The following is a 13,510-nucleotide window of genomic DNA, read 5'->3' on the forward strand; positions in this document are numbered from 1 at the left end:
TATTGACATTAAAATATGCAATCCGTACGCATCGTTTATGTTCATTGCACACTTTATTAATTCCAGATGTAATTCCCTTTCGATAAAAAAAATCAATTAAATTTATATTAAAACACGAAGTAATAATCATTAACAAAATTTCATTGTACAGAGTGTCCCAAAAATCGTTTCATTGATATAGACAAATTGTAGGATTTATTTTTTAGAAAAATATTTAAAGCTGGCCAGATATAATTTTATTTGAAAATTATAAATTCATATTTTGTAATGAATGCAACAAAATATTGATTCCTAGTTTCGCATTATTTTTTTTTTCTTCTGAATAAAGCGAGTTTTGGGACAATAATTGTTTTATAGTATTATCACCTAATTTTTTTTAATTTTATAATATTTTTATCCGATTTATATGTTCCATGAATATCAGATACACGAGAATCATTATTCCAAAATTGAAAGATTCTTTTATGTTGTGGCAAATCGATAGCGGTAGTTAGCATACTTTTTAATAATACATTCAATTGACTAAATTTGATTTTAATATACCTATCGAATATACAATAATTCGTTAATAGATTTGACTTATTATTTATTAATTTTGATGTAATATAATTTATCAAAAAACAATTTACTTGCCTTATCCAAAATAAAAAAGTAATATCCGTAACAAACACCATGAAAAAAGGATAACGTTCAAGATAAATAAAAATGAAAATTTCTTGAATATTAATATCCGGTTGCAGTAACCATCGATAACTCGTTATTATTATAAGAAATGCAATTGCACAAGAAAATAACACTAGTAAACATTGTTGTCGAAAACATTTAGAAAAATTCATCGGTACATTCAATTGATTCATATTACGAACACACGTCTCCAGTTGTAACATGAAACGTTTCACCTTCTATTAAAAAAAAAAAAGAACAAGAAAAAATAGTATGAAAATAGAATATAATACCGAAAAATAATTCTATAAAATAAAATAAAAAAACGATATTTCACCTTTCTTCTAAGAATCCCAGCAATAATGGTAACAGTTACAAATATAATCTCATTAACATTGTACATTTGATATGACAGTTTCAATAGATATGGTAATATTTTTTTAAAATATTTCCAAGAAAATGAAAACAACGATATCATAGACAAATACGAAACAAGACTAAATAATCCATAAATAAGACCAATCGTATTGATTTTATCGTCGAAATAATATTCCAATAAACCGGTCGTAAAAATGGAATTTAATATTACCAATGGTTTAATGCTACGTCGAAATTCTTTCGATAGAAACATTTTTTACAATATTCTTTTCTTTTCCTAGATGACAAATTATTTATTTAATAAGTCGATTATTATTCGAAAGAATAATTAAAAACTTGTTCCGTACTAAAATAAAATCTCGATAATGAAAAATGTTAATTTAATATTACAAAAATTGAAAAATGATATATTAAACAAATAAAATAACCGAATGGATAGAACTATTACGTGCGTTATGGTTTACTGTAAAACTACGAATGTTCCCAACTCGTTGCTCGCATTTATATGTTATTACATTAGTACCGAATATTATTATGATCATCCACGATAGAGTTAAAAAGTGTTAGGTATTTCTTTCGTTTAGTTTTGTCATTCATTTCTTTGAAACCTACTTACGGATATTACGTTTTTATTAAATAAAAATGAATAAAATATTACTCGCTTAGGGCAAATGATATCTTCCTATCTTTCTTATCTAGTAAATTTTGTTATCTTTTACTTTCTCATTTTCTTCTTATATACAAGTAGAAATAATGAAATGAATTTGATGTTTAGCATTAAATATTAAAAATGTTAGGAATCAAATTTCCTGTGGTCTCGTGTTAAATTCATTGCTTGTCAAAATAGACGATTTGTTTAATAATAAAAAAAGACAACAATTAATAACAAACAAGAGGCAACAAATGTGTCAACTCTGATATAAATAATGTTCGGGGAAAGTACCTATTTTTAAAGTGATGACAAAATTTTCATTTTATATTTATTTTATTTCTTCTTTTTCTTTTCGATTGACACAGAAAACATGTGTGTCAAATAATACATTATAATGTTTTAATGAATTATTTAATAATATTAATACAAAATAATATTACATTTGAAATGAAATTAATTACATAATTTTAAGTTAATACGGTATTTAAAGGATTATAACTTATTCATTTGCTTTTCATCCGTCATTGTATTTTTTCATTTTAGAACGTCACAACGTTGAATTACTGTTTGTATTTTCGATACTAATTTTAGGTTTATCACCAACTTGAATGAGAATAATGAGATATGTTGCAATTGAACCGATCGCCTAGAATTAACGATTAAATTTTTATAAAATTAAAATTAAAAAAAAAGAAAAAAGAAAAAGAAAATATATTAAATTAATGTTTAATATTGTCTACTTACACTATATATAAATGTATGATCCAAATTGTAAAATCGGCAAGCGGTAAAAGTCAAACGATTATTGACGAGTTGAAATAGAAAATTTAGAATCTGTGAAAGTAAAAAATTATATATATTTCATATTTATATATTATAAATAAAATATTTGATATGCGAAATAGTTCTTCTCACTTCGTCACGAAATTTTTTACTCGTCGAGGGTTCGTACAATTCGCAAAGAATGTCTCCGGTTTTCGCGGCATATAGAAAAATAAAAAAAACAACAAATTAGTATATATATACATTTAATAAAATACATAAAAATAATTAGAAAGAAAACAAAAACTCAATTGCATATAAAAACATACTTCTGTAATCGTTGTCTCGCATACGTTATTTATTGCACAAATCTTGATGAAAAAATACAATATCCAATAAAAATGTGCACCGAATTGTTGTAAATAACTGTCTTGTTTTTTAATAATTACTGTAACATAAAAAGTGTATAACATCGATATAACAAATACCACCGACGAAGAAACGGATATTAATATTTGTAATCCGTAAGTATCGTTCAATATTCTTGCACATTTGATCAATTCTAAATATATTCGTCTGCAAACAAAAGAAATAAAAACAAATAGAATCAAATGTATAATAATAAGTAAAATATAATCAACGACTTACTTAATTTTTCTTAATTTTATATAATTTTCATTAGATTTGTACGTTCGATAAATAATAGATAACGAAGAATCATCTTCCCAATTATCTTTCATTCGAAGTACTTTTTTATGTTGCGGTGAATCGACAGTTGTTGTTAACATGCTTTGTAGTATAACGTTTAATTGAATAATTTTCATCTTTATATACCTTAATAAAATTATTTAATGTTTTAAATGTGAGTGAATATCAACTTATTTAATAAATAAATTATTTGTATATATACATATATATACATAAATATTTGAATAGATTTCTTGCAACTTACCGAATCCAAAAGAAAAAAGTAAATTCAACGATAATCGTTACAATGAGAGGATAATTATTAAAAAAATAGAATAATATGAAAGAGCTTTGATCTGTTTTCAAAAGTTTAAACCAAAAAACATGGACCCCAGTGAAACCCACTATCATTAATATTAAAAGCACACTGGCGATACATTGATACCAAAATAAAAATGAATAAGTTTTCGTCGTGTTCAATTCTTCGATTTTTAATGTACAAGTTTCCAATTGTTTCAAAAATAATTTCATCCACTGTCAAACACGAATATTTATAAGATCAATTTTAACTTGTCACATTATTCGTATCAAGTATGAAGCATTATTATTAATAATTGGAATAAATAAAATAGTAGAACAAAAACAAATTGATCAACTAATTTAAGAAAAAACAATTTACCTTTTTTCTCGTTAAACCAGCTATTATTGCTATGACGTAGGAAGAAGCGGTGTTAATCATCTGATATTTTGTGATTATTGTCGCCACTGTTCCAAAACCAACCACAATAAATATATCCATTCTATTATGCAACGTATAAATTAAAACGCTATAACAAAGTAAGCAACAAATGGCATAAATAAAACCGATAGTGCAAGTAGTTCGATCAACGAAGTATTCGATTAGGCCAGTGCCAACTATCGAATTTGCAATAATTAATGGCATAATTGTACGTTGAAATTCTTTCGATTGGAACATGTTTTCTTCTTTTTCTTTTTTTAAATTATTATATAAACCAATTCCTATTTTTCTTATTTTACGAAAAAATATCATTTTAAACTTGGAATTAAAAAACATTCAAGATTATTTATCTAATGTCATAGCGACTTCTTACTGTACTTTTCCGAACGATACTAATTCATAATACCGGTATACCTGTTCTTAATATACTTGAGTGTTTTCGTAATATTATTATAACTTGTATTTATCTGGAATTAATAAGCACCACTTTCTGGTTTCCCCCTACATCATACATTCCCCCTTACATTCCCCCCTTTATCATGTCAAATATCTTAATTGTTCTTAACCATTCGATTAAAGAAATATTGTAATAGTATTCGTATACGTTGGTTCTTCCTTCGATGAAAAATCAATAAAGAGTTATGCACGAAACCCGTACGATCATTTATAATATTAACAACCAATTTATTTATTCGACATATGTTTTTAAATAAAGGGTGATCATATTTTATCATTTAAACAATATTATTAAAAGTATAAACATTATTAGGAAATTAATTATTTTTAATAAGTACAGTTTGATACTTTGTGAAAAAATCAATAATACGATTTATTCTAATCATTCTTACCAAGCCTTATAATGTGCTCATTTGTTATTCATTTAGTTTGAAATCATGTTATTTAACAATTACATATACATTTATATGGGCTACATAAATAAAACATATCTATTGTAAATAAAAAAAGAACTACACCGTATGAATAATGAAAACATTATTACGAATATTTCGAGACGTAACAATGATTTGATATTTCTCAAAAATCTATTGTTGATAACGTAGAATTTGGATAGAATGGCTCTGGTACGTTTCCAACTTGAATGAGAATAACGAGATAAGTTGTAACTGTACTGATTACCTACAAATAATAAATATTAGTTTATTGTAATTAATATAAATCAATTATTAAATCAATTAGTAAATATCATTGCTACGTACGTTACTTATCAATGTATGATCGAGATTAAAAAAACCACAGGTTGTTAATAAAAGTGGATTTTGTATAAGTTGTTTAATAAAATCACGGATCTACGATGATTAACGAAGATTAATAATAATCTTTATAATATATATTTATTAATTAAAATACCTCAGCACGAAATTCCTTACTGATTGACGGTTCGTACAATTCGCATAAAATATCTCCGGTATTGTTTGTATGTAAACAAAAATGATACAAAATGAATACAAGTGTTATTAAATATTTTTTTTTGTAATAAAATTTTTTCAATCAAAAAAAGAAATATTTAATATTTTAGAAACATACCTCGGTGATAGTTTTCGTACATATATAACTAATTAAGATGATCTTTAAGGAAAAAAAAACTATCCAATCAAAAATCATAAATGCCTCATAAGCATTTGAACGATACTTTCCACTAGTGGTATGATAGTACAGATTGTAGGCGACAATAGTTATTAAAAAGAATGCCGTTGATATGGACATTAAAATATGTATTCCATATGCGTCATTTGCGTTTCTGGCACATTTGATTAATTCTAAATGTATTTCCCTTTAATAAAAAAACAAATATTAGAAATTATTTTAATGAATGTACATTAAGAAATAATATGACGAAATAACAAATGCAAATATATAAAATAAAATATATAAGAAATATGTTTAAAATGTATAATAATTACCGAATTTTTTTCATCTTAACAACTTCCTCGTTAGATTTGTACGTTCGATAAATACCAGATGATACTAAATCATTATTATTATTACTTTTATTATTTATTCTAAGTACTTTTTTATGTTGCGGCGAATCGATACTCGTAGTTAACATACTTTTTAATAATTCGTTCAATTCATTTAATTTCGTTTTTATATACCTATTTAACATTTGAAATAAATCGAAATTTATTAATATATAAATTGCATTTTTTTTGTTTTTTAAATAAATAAAACTACTTGCCTCATCCAAAATACATAAGTAAGATCGTTGACTAACAATACGATACACGGATAACGTTCCAAATAAAAACAAATGCACAATTTCCAATAACTTTTTACGGATAAGTTTAGCAAAGGAAAATCTATGATAAACATAGCTATTATATTAACAATAACAAATAATACTATAAAACACTGTTGCCGAAAACTTTTCGACAAATTCATCGGTATATTAAGTTTATCCATTGATCTAGTACAAGTTTCTATTTGTATTGTTAAACGTCTTATTTCCTGTAAAAAATAAAACACAAGTTATCACGTAACCAAATATTTTTTACGAATAAATTTCTACCTTTCGTCTTAGAACACCTGCCGTAATTGAAACAATATAAAATACGATATCATTAGCAACGAATAAATTATACAACCACCGTACAAGTGCCGGTTGCGCATCCTCGATCATCATAAAATTAAAAGTAAATATATATGCCAGGATAAAGTATAAAATAATACCAGTTGTAACATAAATCAAACCGATCACGTTCATTTTATAATCGATAAAATATTCTATCAAACCGGTCGAAAATATCGAATTAATTATTATTAATGGTTTAAAACTTTGTCGAAAATCTTTCGACCTAAACATATTGACAATTATTCTTTCGTAATGTTTGCTTTATTTAATATCTTTTTTCCTTTTCTCTCTTGTTTTTTCACATCTAAGTTGAGACACTAATTAATTTTAACACACCGATAGAAATATATTTTTTTGTTGTGAAATAATTCGTAGATACGAAATGAAACGTAGAACATTCCTCGTACAGTATTGATGCCATACTACCCTACTTGCTTTGGCATAACTCATATGTACATTGTATTTTATCACACCTTCCTATTGGATATTATTCTTACCTAAGCGTTTGCATTAGTATTAGTGAAGAATGACCCCCTTTTTCCTGCGATCGTTGATGAGAACCCACTTACGAGTATTAATTTTCGACTTACGAGTTATATATACTATTCATAGAGATTGTTTATATAATGAAGATATTTATCTTTCTTTCCTTATTTCCTTATTGTCTTTTTCTTCATATATTCTTAATGTTCGGAGAAAGTACCTATTTTTAAAGTGATGACAAAACTTTTTACTCGAGTATGTTCACCATATTATTAAATTTATTTAAACTTATTACAATTTATTATTTAATATGCGTATAACATTTTCATATTAAATGTCTGACGAATTATTGATCGATAACGTCGAATTTTGACTGAAAACATTTGATGGTAGGTTATCGATTTGTATCAGAATAACGAAATAAGTTATCATGATACTAATTATCTAAAAAGAAATATAAATAATATCAGTTTCTTTTTTTTAATCATTTGTAAAAAAGAATATTTTTAGCTTACGTTACGTATCAATGTATAATCGAGATCGAAAAAGCCACAGCTGGTAAATGACAATGGGTTTTGTAATAATTGTAGAGTAAAATCAAATACCTAAAATTTCATTAAAAATCGTTAATCGTTAATTATAATTTCTTTTATAAAAATAATCAATTACCTCTGCACGAAATTCCTTACTGGTTGACGGTTCGTACAATTCGCAAAGAATATCTCCGGTATTCATCGCATGTAAAAATAAAAAAGAAAAAATTAATATTTATTTCATGAAAAAATAATATAAAATAAAAATTCTAATACCGAACAAATATATTATAATAATTAAGTATTAATACTTCTGTTATAGTCGTTGAAAAAACATCACTTATGATGATCAATTTACATCCGAATAATGTTATCCAATAAAAATATAAACTAAGTAGAGCAAAATCCTCCTTTAAAATGTTGTTGTACAAGTAGTATGTCGATGTCATAAATATTATGAAGGTAGTTGTAACAGATAATAAAATATGGAATCCGTATGCGTCGTTTATATTTCTAGCACATTTAATTAATTCCAAGTGTATTTCCCTTTGATATAAACGAAAGAAAATAACATATATTTGTAATATCATAATTATGTATAAACAAATAAATACTAATAACAAATCGTTCCATACTATTATACTAAATCATAATTACCTCATTTTTTGAATCCTCAGAACCATTTCGTTAGATTTATTCGATCGATTAATATCATTCTTATTATTATTTGTCATTAGAAATACTCTTTTATGTTGCGGCGAATTAATAGTACTCTTTAACATACTTTTTAATAATGCATTAAATTCTTTAAATTTTATCTTTATATATCTGTTTAAAATAAAAAGATGATTGGAATTCCTCGAATAATTTTTGTTGACAAATATTTTCAATCGTTCATTTGTAACAATTCAAATTATCGATAATTACCTCATCCAAAATATAACCGTAAAATCGATGATTAACAAAACGATAAATGGATAACGTTCGATGTAAAATGCAATAGCAATTATCCAATAATCATTGCTAATTAATATTAACCACGAATAATCGTTAACTATCATTATTATTAACAATATAATCAAGAATAAAATGATGTAACATTGTTGCCAAAAATATTTCGATAAATTCATCGGTACGTTTAATTTATCCATCGCACGGACACAATTTTCTAATTGCAATAATAAATGTCTTACTTTCTGTAATCAACAACGACAAAATCACGCATAAAAAAATTATAAATATAAACATAAATAAAAAATAATTATTAAGATTATACCTTTCTTCTAAAAATCCCAGCAACAATTGCACCAATGTGATTAACATAATCAGTATAAATGTATACGTAAATTGTTGCTTCTTTAATAAACGATTCCTTCCAAAAAGTATTTTTCAAAGGAAAGGAATATATGTAAATCATCAAAATGTAAAATGTAATAGAAAAACAAGCGTGAATCAAACCGATCAAATTTATTTTATCATTTACGTGATATTCCATCAAACCGGTAGTGAAAATTGAATTAATTATTATTAAAGGGTTTATACTACGTCGAAATTCTGACGATATGAACATTCTGTTTTTCAAATATTCTCGGTAAAAAGGAAAAACAATTTCTATGTTATTTTCTATCTTTATCGTCAATAAACAATAACAATAAAATTGTTTATTTTTCAATACACCGATCGGAAAAATTGTTACTTAGTTCGCGTGAAAAATAAATATTCAAATTGAGAACATTCATTGGCGAGTTTAGATTTTACACTAAGGATATTTCATTATATAACTTGCACATTAGGTCTCATTACGTTAGTAGCAAATGACATTATGAATTATGCTTGCATTCCGAGATGTCGGAACTATATTTTTCTTGTGTTCCGTTCTTTTTTTTTATTTAATCGTTCGATGAAAAGCTTCTTATCGAATATAAATTAATATTATAAATGTATTTTTCAAACAAATGTTATCTTACTCCGTAATATTCTATATTAATTTCTTCTTTTTATTTCTTTCTTGTTCTTTTTTTCTAATTTTTTTTTACCCCTTCAATGACGCAGAAAAAAAAAAGTATAAAGGTATGACATTGTAAGAAAATGCTGTATCATTCCTATAAAAATTTAAACTATAATACAATTTGATATTTGTTAATTTCAAGAAATACAAATATAGATATAATCTAAAAGTTATATTAGTAATAAAAAGTTTCTTTTCATTTGAATTTCATTATTATTATTAACTATCGATAAAAAATCATTCTCAGTTTTGACAACAAACGTCCTATCAAAAATCTGAACAATCATCATTAATAATAATATTTAATTATTGAAAAGATTAATAAAAATTCTCGTCACCGTGTATAGTAAGCAGATGAATTTACGTGCATAACATTGATTTTCCAGAAATTTTCAAAAATTATTATTCTACATTAGTAGAATTTTGAATCGAATCGTCTAATGGTATCCTTTCAAATTGCATGAGAATAATGACATAAGTTGCAATAGTACCAATTATCTACAAATAATAATAATGATAATAATAAAATATTATTTGTTTAAAAAAAAAAAAGTAAAACTCCACTTGTAAGAAATGATATTTTGACTTACGCTGTTTAACAATGTATAGTCGAGACTAAAAAAGCCACAAGCAGTAAATGTCAATGGATTTTGAATAAGTTGCAGAACGAAATCGCGGATCTAAAATTAATATTTGTTAATAAACAAATTAATAATAATATTTATTATTAATTCGTATTTATCAATAATTATTAATACCTCAGCACGAAATTCTTTGCTTCTTGATGGTTCGTACATTTCGCAAATGATTTCTCCGGTATTCATAGCATGTAATAAAAAAAACAAGAGATATAAAATGAATGTGAATGTTTAAGAAATGTTTCGTTACAATTTAGGACATAAAAATAAGAAAAAAATATAGTAATAAAAATATTTAAAATTTAATAAACGCATACCTCTGTTGCAGTATCTTCGCATACGTGACACGCTAAAACTATTTTTAACCAGAAAAAGGGCAGCCAAAATCCAAAAGTAAATAGATTTAAATTTGATAAATGAAAGTTCTTTATCATCAAATAATAATACAGATTGTAACCCGTCATAATGATTATTATGAGAACTATTGATATTGACATTAATATATGATAGCCGTATGCATCATTTATATTTTTAGCACACTTGGTTAATTCTAAATGTATTTCCCTGAAAAAAATCGAAAGATGTGCATTGCAAAGTACAAAATTTAATAAATAAATATATAATATTATACTTTAACAATTGCTAATATTAATAAGATTAAAGAAAAAGAAAGAAGTAATTGTAAACTTTTATTTAATTTGAGATAAGCGTGTGTGTGTTTTCTTTTTAATATTTTGAGGTAAAACTATACAACCTTTGGCTTTTACAATTATGCACTTATGTCAAATTAAGAAAAAAATAAAAGTTTACTCGCAATTATTTACTTTTTATACATTGAATCGAATAAAATTACAATGCATAGTTAATTACCTTATTTTTTTCATCTTAGTAACTTCTTGATTAGATTTATACGTTCGATAAATACCAGATGATACAAAATCGCTGTTATTATCATTACCATTATTATTATTGATTTTATCGCTTAAGCGAAAAACTCTGTTATGTTGCGGCGAATCGATACTGGTAGTTAACATACTTTTTAACAATTCGTTCAATTGATTAAATTGCACTTTCATGTACCTATGTTTAAAAACAGAATGTTCATTTTAAATGTAATTATAAACATAACTTTTGATTTATTTCAGGATTAGTTAAAACAATTTACTTGCCTTATCCAGTATATAAAAGTAGAATCGGCAATAAATAACACGATAGTAGGATAACGATTCAGAATACATAAAACAATTCTTCCCGATTTATTATATTTAAGAACTACCAACCATTGATAATCGAGAACATACATAATTATTATAATGACAGCAATTATTAAACCTAGACAACACTGTTGCCAAAAATATTTCGAAAATTTTCTTGGTATATTAAATTGATCCATTCTTCTTATGCACGTTTCTAATTGTAACATGAAACATCTAGTTTTCTAAATAATGTAGAAAAGATAATATATAATAAAGGATAAAATTTTGATTGAATTTGTCAAAAGAAAAATTACGAATAAATTTACCTTTCTTCTTAGAACCCCAGTAATCATGATAAAAATGTAAATTATGTAATTGAAATAATTATACGTTATCTGAACAATCTTTAATAACAATAATTTACCAGAGGCGCTTATGTCAATTGAAAATTCAAATGTATGCTTCATGACTATGTAAAAGATTACAGAAAAACATGGATAAATTGTACCGATCACGTTTATTTTATAATCAACGAAATATTCAACTAAGCCAGTTAAAAAAATCGAATTGATTATTATCAATGGTTTAATGCTACGTCGAAATTCTGCCGATATAAACATTTCTATATATAATCTTAGAAATTCAACTTTGTTTATTATCTTATTTTTGTTTTTGCGTTGTTGTTGTTGTTGTTTTCGTTGTTATAAGTACTAATTATTTTAAACACACAGTTATCGACAAAAACTTGATAATCAAAGATCGTTGCGAACAAATGTAACTGATGAATATTCTTTGTTGGGTTATGATGCTGCCCTTATGCCAGCTCAAAACACATTACTTCGCACTATTAATGTTTGAAAAAGAAAAGAACTACTTTTTATCCTTGTGTTATTAATCATTCGATTAAAGGCACTTTACAAGTATTAACTTCTTACTATGTATAAAACAATTAATTATTTATTATTGATTCAATTGATGTTTCTTTTCTTTTTTTTTTCTTTATTTTAACTTTCATTTTATATTTATTTTATTTCTTCTTTTTCTTTTCGATTGACACAGAAAACATGTGTGTCAAATAATACATTATAACGTTTTAATGAATTATTTAATAATATTAATACAAAATAATATTACATTTGAAATGAAATTAATTACATAATTTTAAGTTAATACGGTATTTAAAGGATTATAACTTATTCATTTGCTTTTCATCCGTCATTGTATTTTTTCATTTTAAAACGTCACAACGTTGAATTACTGTTTGTATTTTCGATACTAATTTTAGGTTTATCACCAACTTGAATGAGAATAATGAGATATGTTGCAATTGAACCGATCGCCTAGAATTAACGAAAAAATTTTTATTAAATTAAAATTAACAAAAAAGAAAAAAGAAAAAGAAAATATATTAAATTAATGTTTAATATTGTCTACTTACACTATATACAAATGTATGATCCAAATTGTAAAATCGGCAAGCGGTAAAAGTCAAACGATTATTGACGAGTTGAAATAGAAAATTTAGAATCTGTGAAAGTAAAAAATTATATATATTTCATATTTATATATTATAAATAAAATATTTGATATGCGAAATAGTTCTTCTCACTTCGTCACGAAATTTTTTACTCGTCGAAGGTTCGTACAATTCGCAAAGAATGTCTCCGGTTTTCGCGGCATATAGAAAAATAAAAAAACAACAAATTAGTATATATATACATTTAATAAAATTCATAAAAATAATTAGAAAGAAAACAAAAACTCAATTGCATATAAAAACATACTTCTGTAATCGTTGTCTCGCATACGTTATTTATTGCACAAATCTTGATGAAAAATACAATATCCAATAAAAATGTGCACCGAATTGTTGTAAATAACTGTGATGTTTTTTAATAAATACTGTAACATAAAAAGTGTATAACATCGATATAACAAATATCACCGACGAAGAAACGGATATTAATATTTGTAATCCGTAAGCATCGTTCAATATTCTTGCACATTTGATCAATTCTAAATATATTCGTCTGCAAACAAAAGAAATAAAAACAAATAGAATCAAATGTATAATAATAAATAAAATATAATCAACGACTTACTTAATTTTTCTTAATTTTATATAATTTTCATTAGATTTGTACGTTCGATAAATAATAGATAACGAAGAATCATCTTCCC

At 24.9% G+C, this 13,510-nt stretch overlaps 1 protein-coding gene and 1 long non-coding RNA gene across 2 annotated transcripts; both read right to left on the minus strand.

The window, feature by feature from the left end:
* Positions 1–4,916: 4,916 nt before the first annotated feature.
* LOC122514623 lies at positions 4,917–7,689 on the minus strand. The gene is made up of 6 exons (XM_043631558.1): positions 7,624–7,689; positions 7,470–7,559; positions 6,079–6,347; positions 5,804–5,950; positions 5,511–5,673; positions 4,917–5,018 (listed from the first exon to the last, which is right to left on the minus strand). The coding sequence occupies exons 1-6, from the start codon at positions 7,687–7,689 to the stop codon at positions 4,917–4,919; spliced, it is 837 nt and encodes a 278-aa protein (XP_043487493.1).
* Positions 7,690–12,543: 4,854 nt separating this feature from the next.
* Positions 12,544–13,015, minus strand: LOC122514499. Its single transcript, XR_006303070.1, has 3 exons — positions 12,939–13,015; positions 12,768–12,857; positions 12,544–12,669 (listed from the first exon to the last, which is right to left on the minus strand). It is a non-coding gene; the product is annotated as an uncharacterized LOC122514499 (long non-coding RNA).
* Between the last annotated feature and the right edge of the window lie 495 nt (positions 13,016–13,510).

The sequence above is a fragment of the Polistes fuscatus genome, unplaced genomic scaffold, assembly GCF_010416935.1.
Source record: "Polistes fuscatus isolate 324 unplaced genomic scaffold, CU_Pfus_HIC Scaffold15, whole genome shotgun sequence".
Lineage (NCBI taxonomy): Eukaryota > Metazoa > Arthropoda > Insecta > Hymenoptera > Vespidae > Polistes > Polistes fuscatus.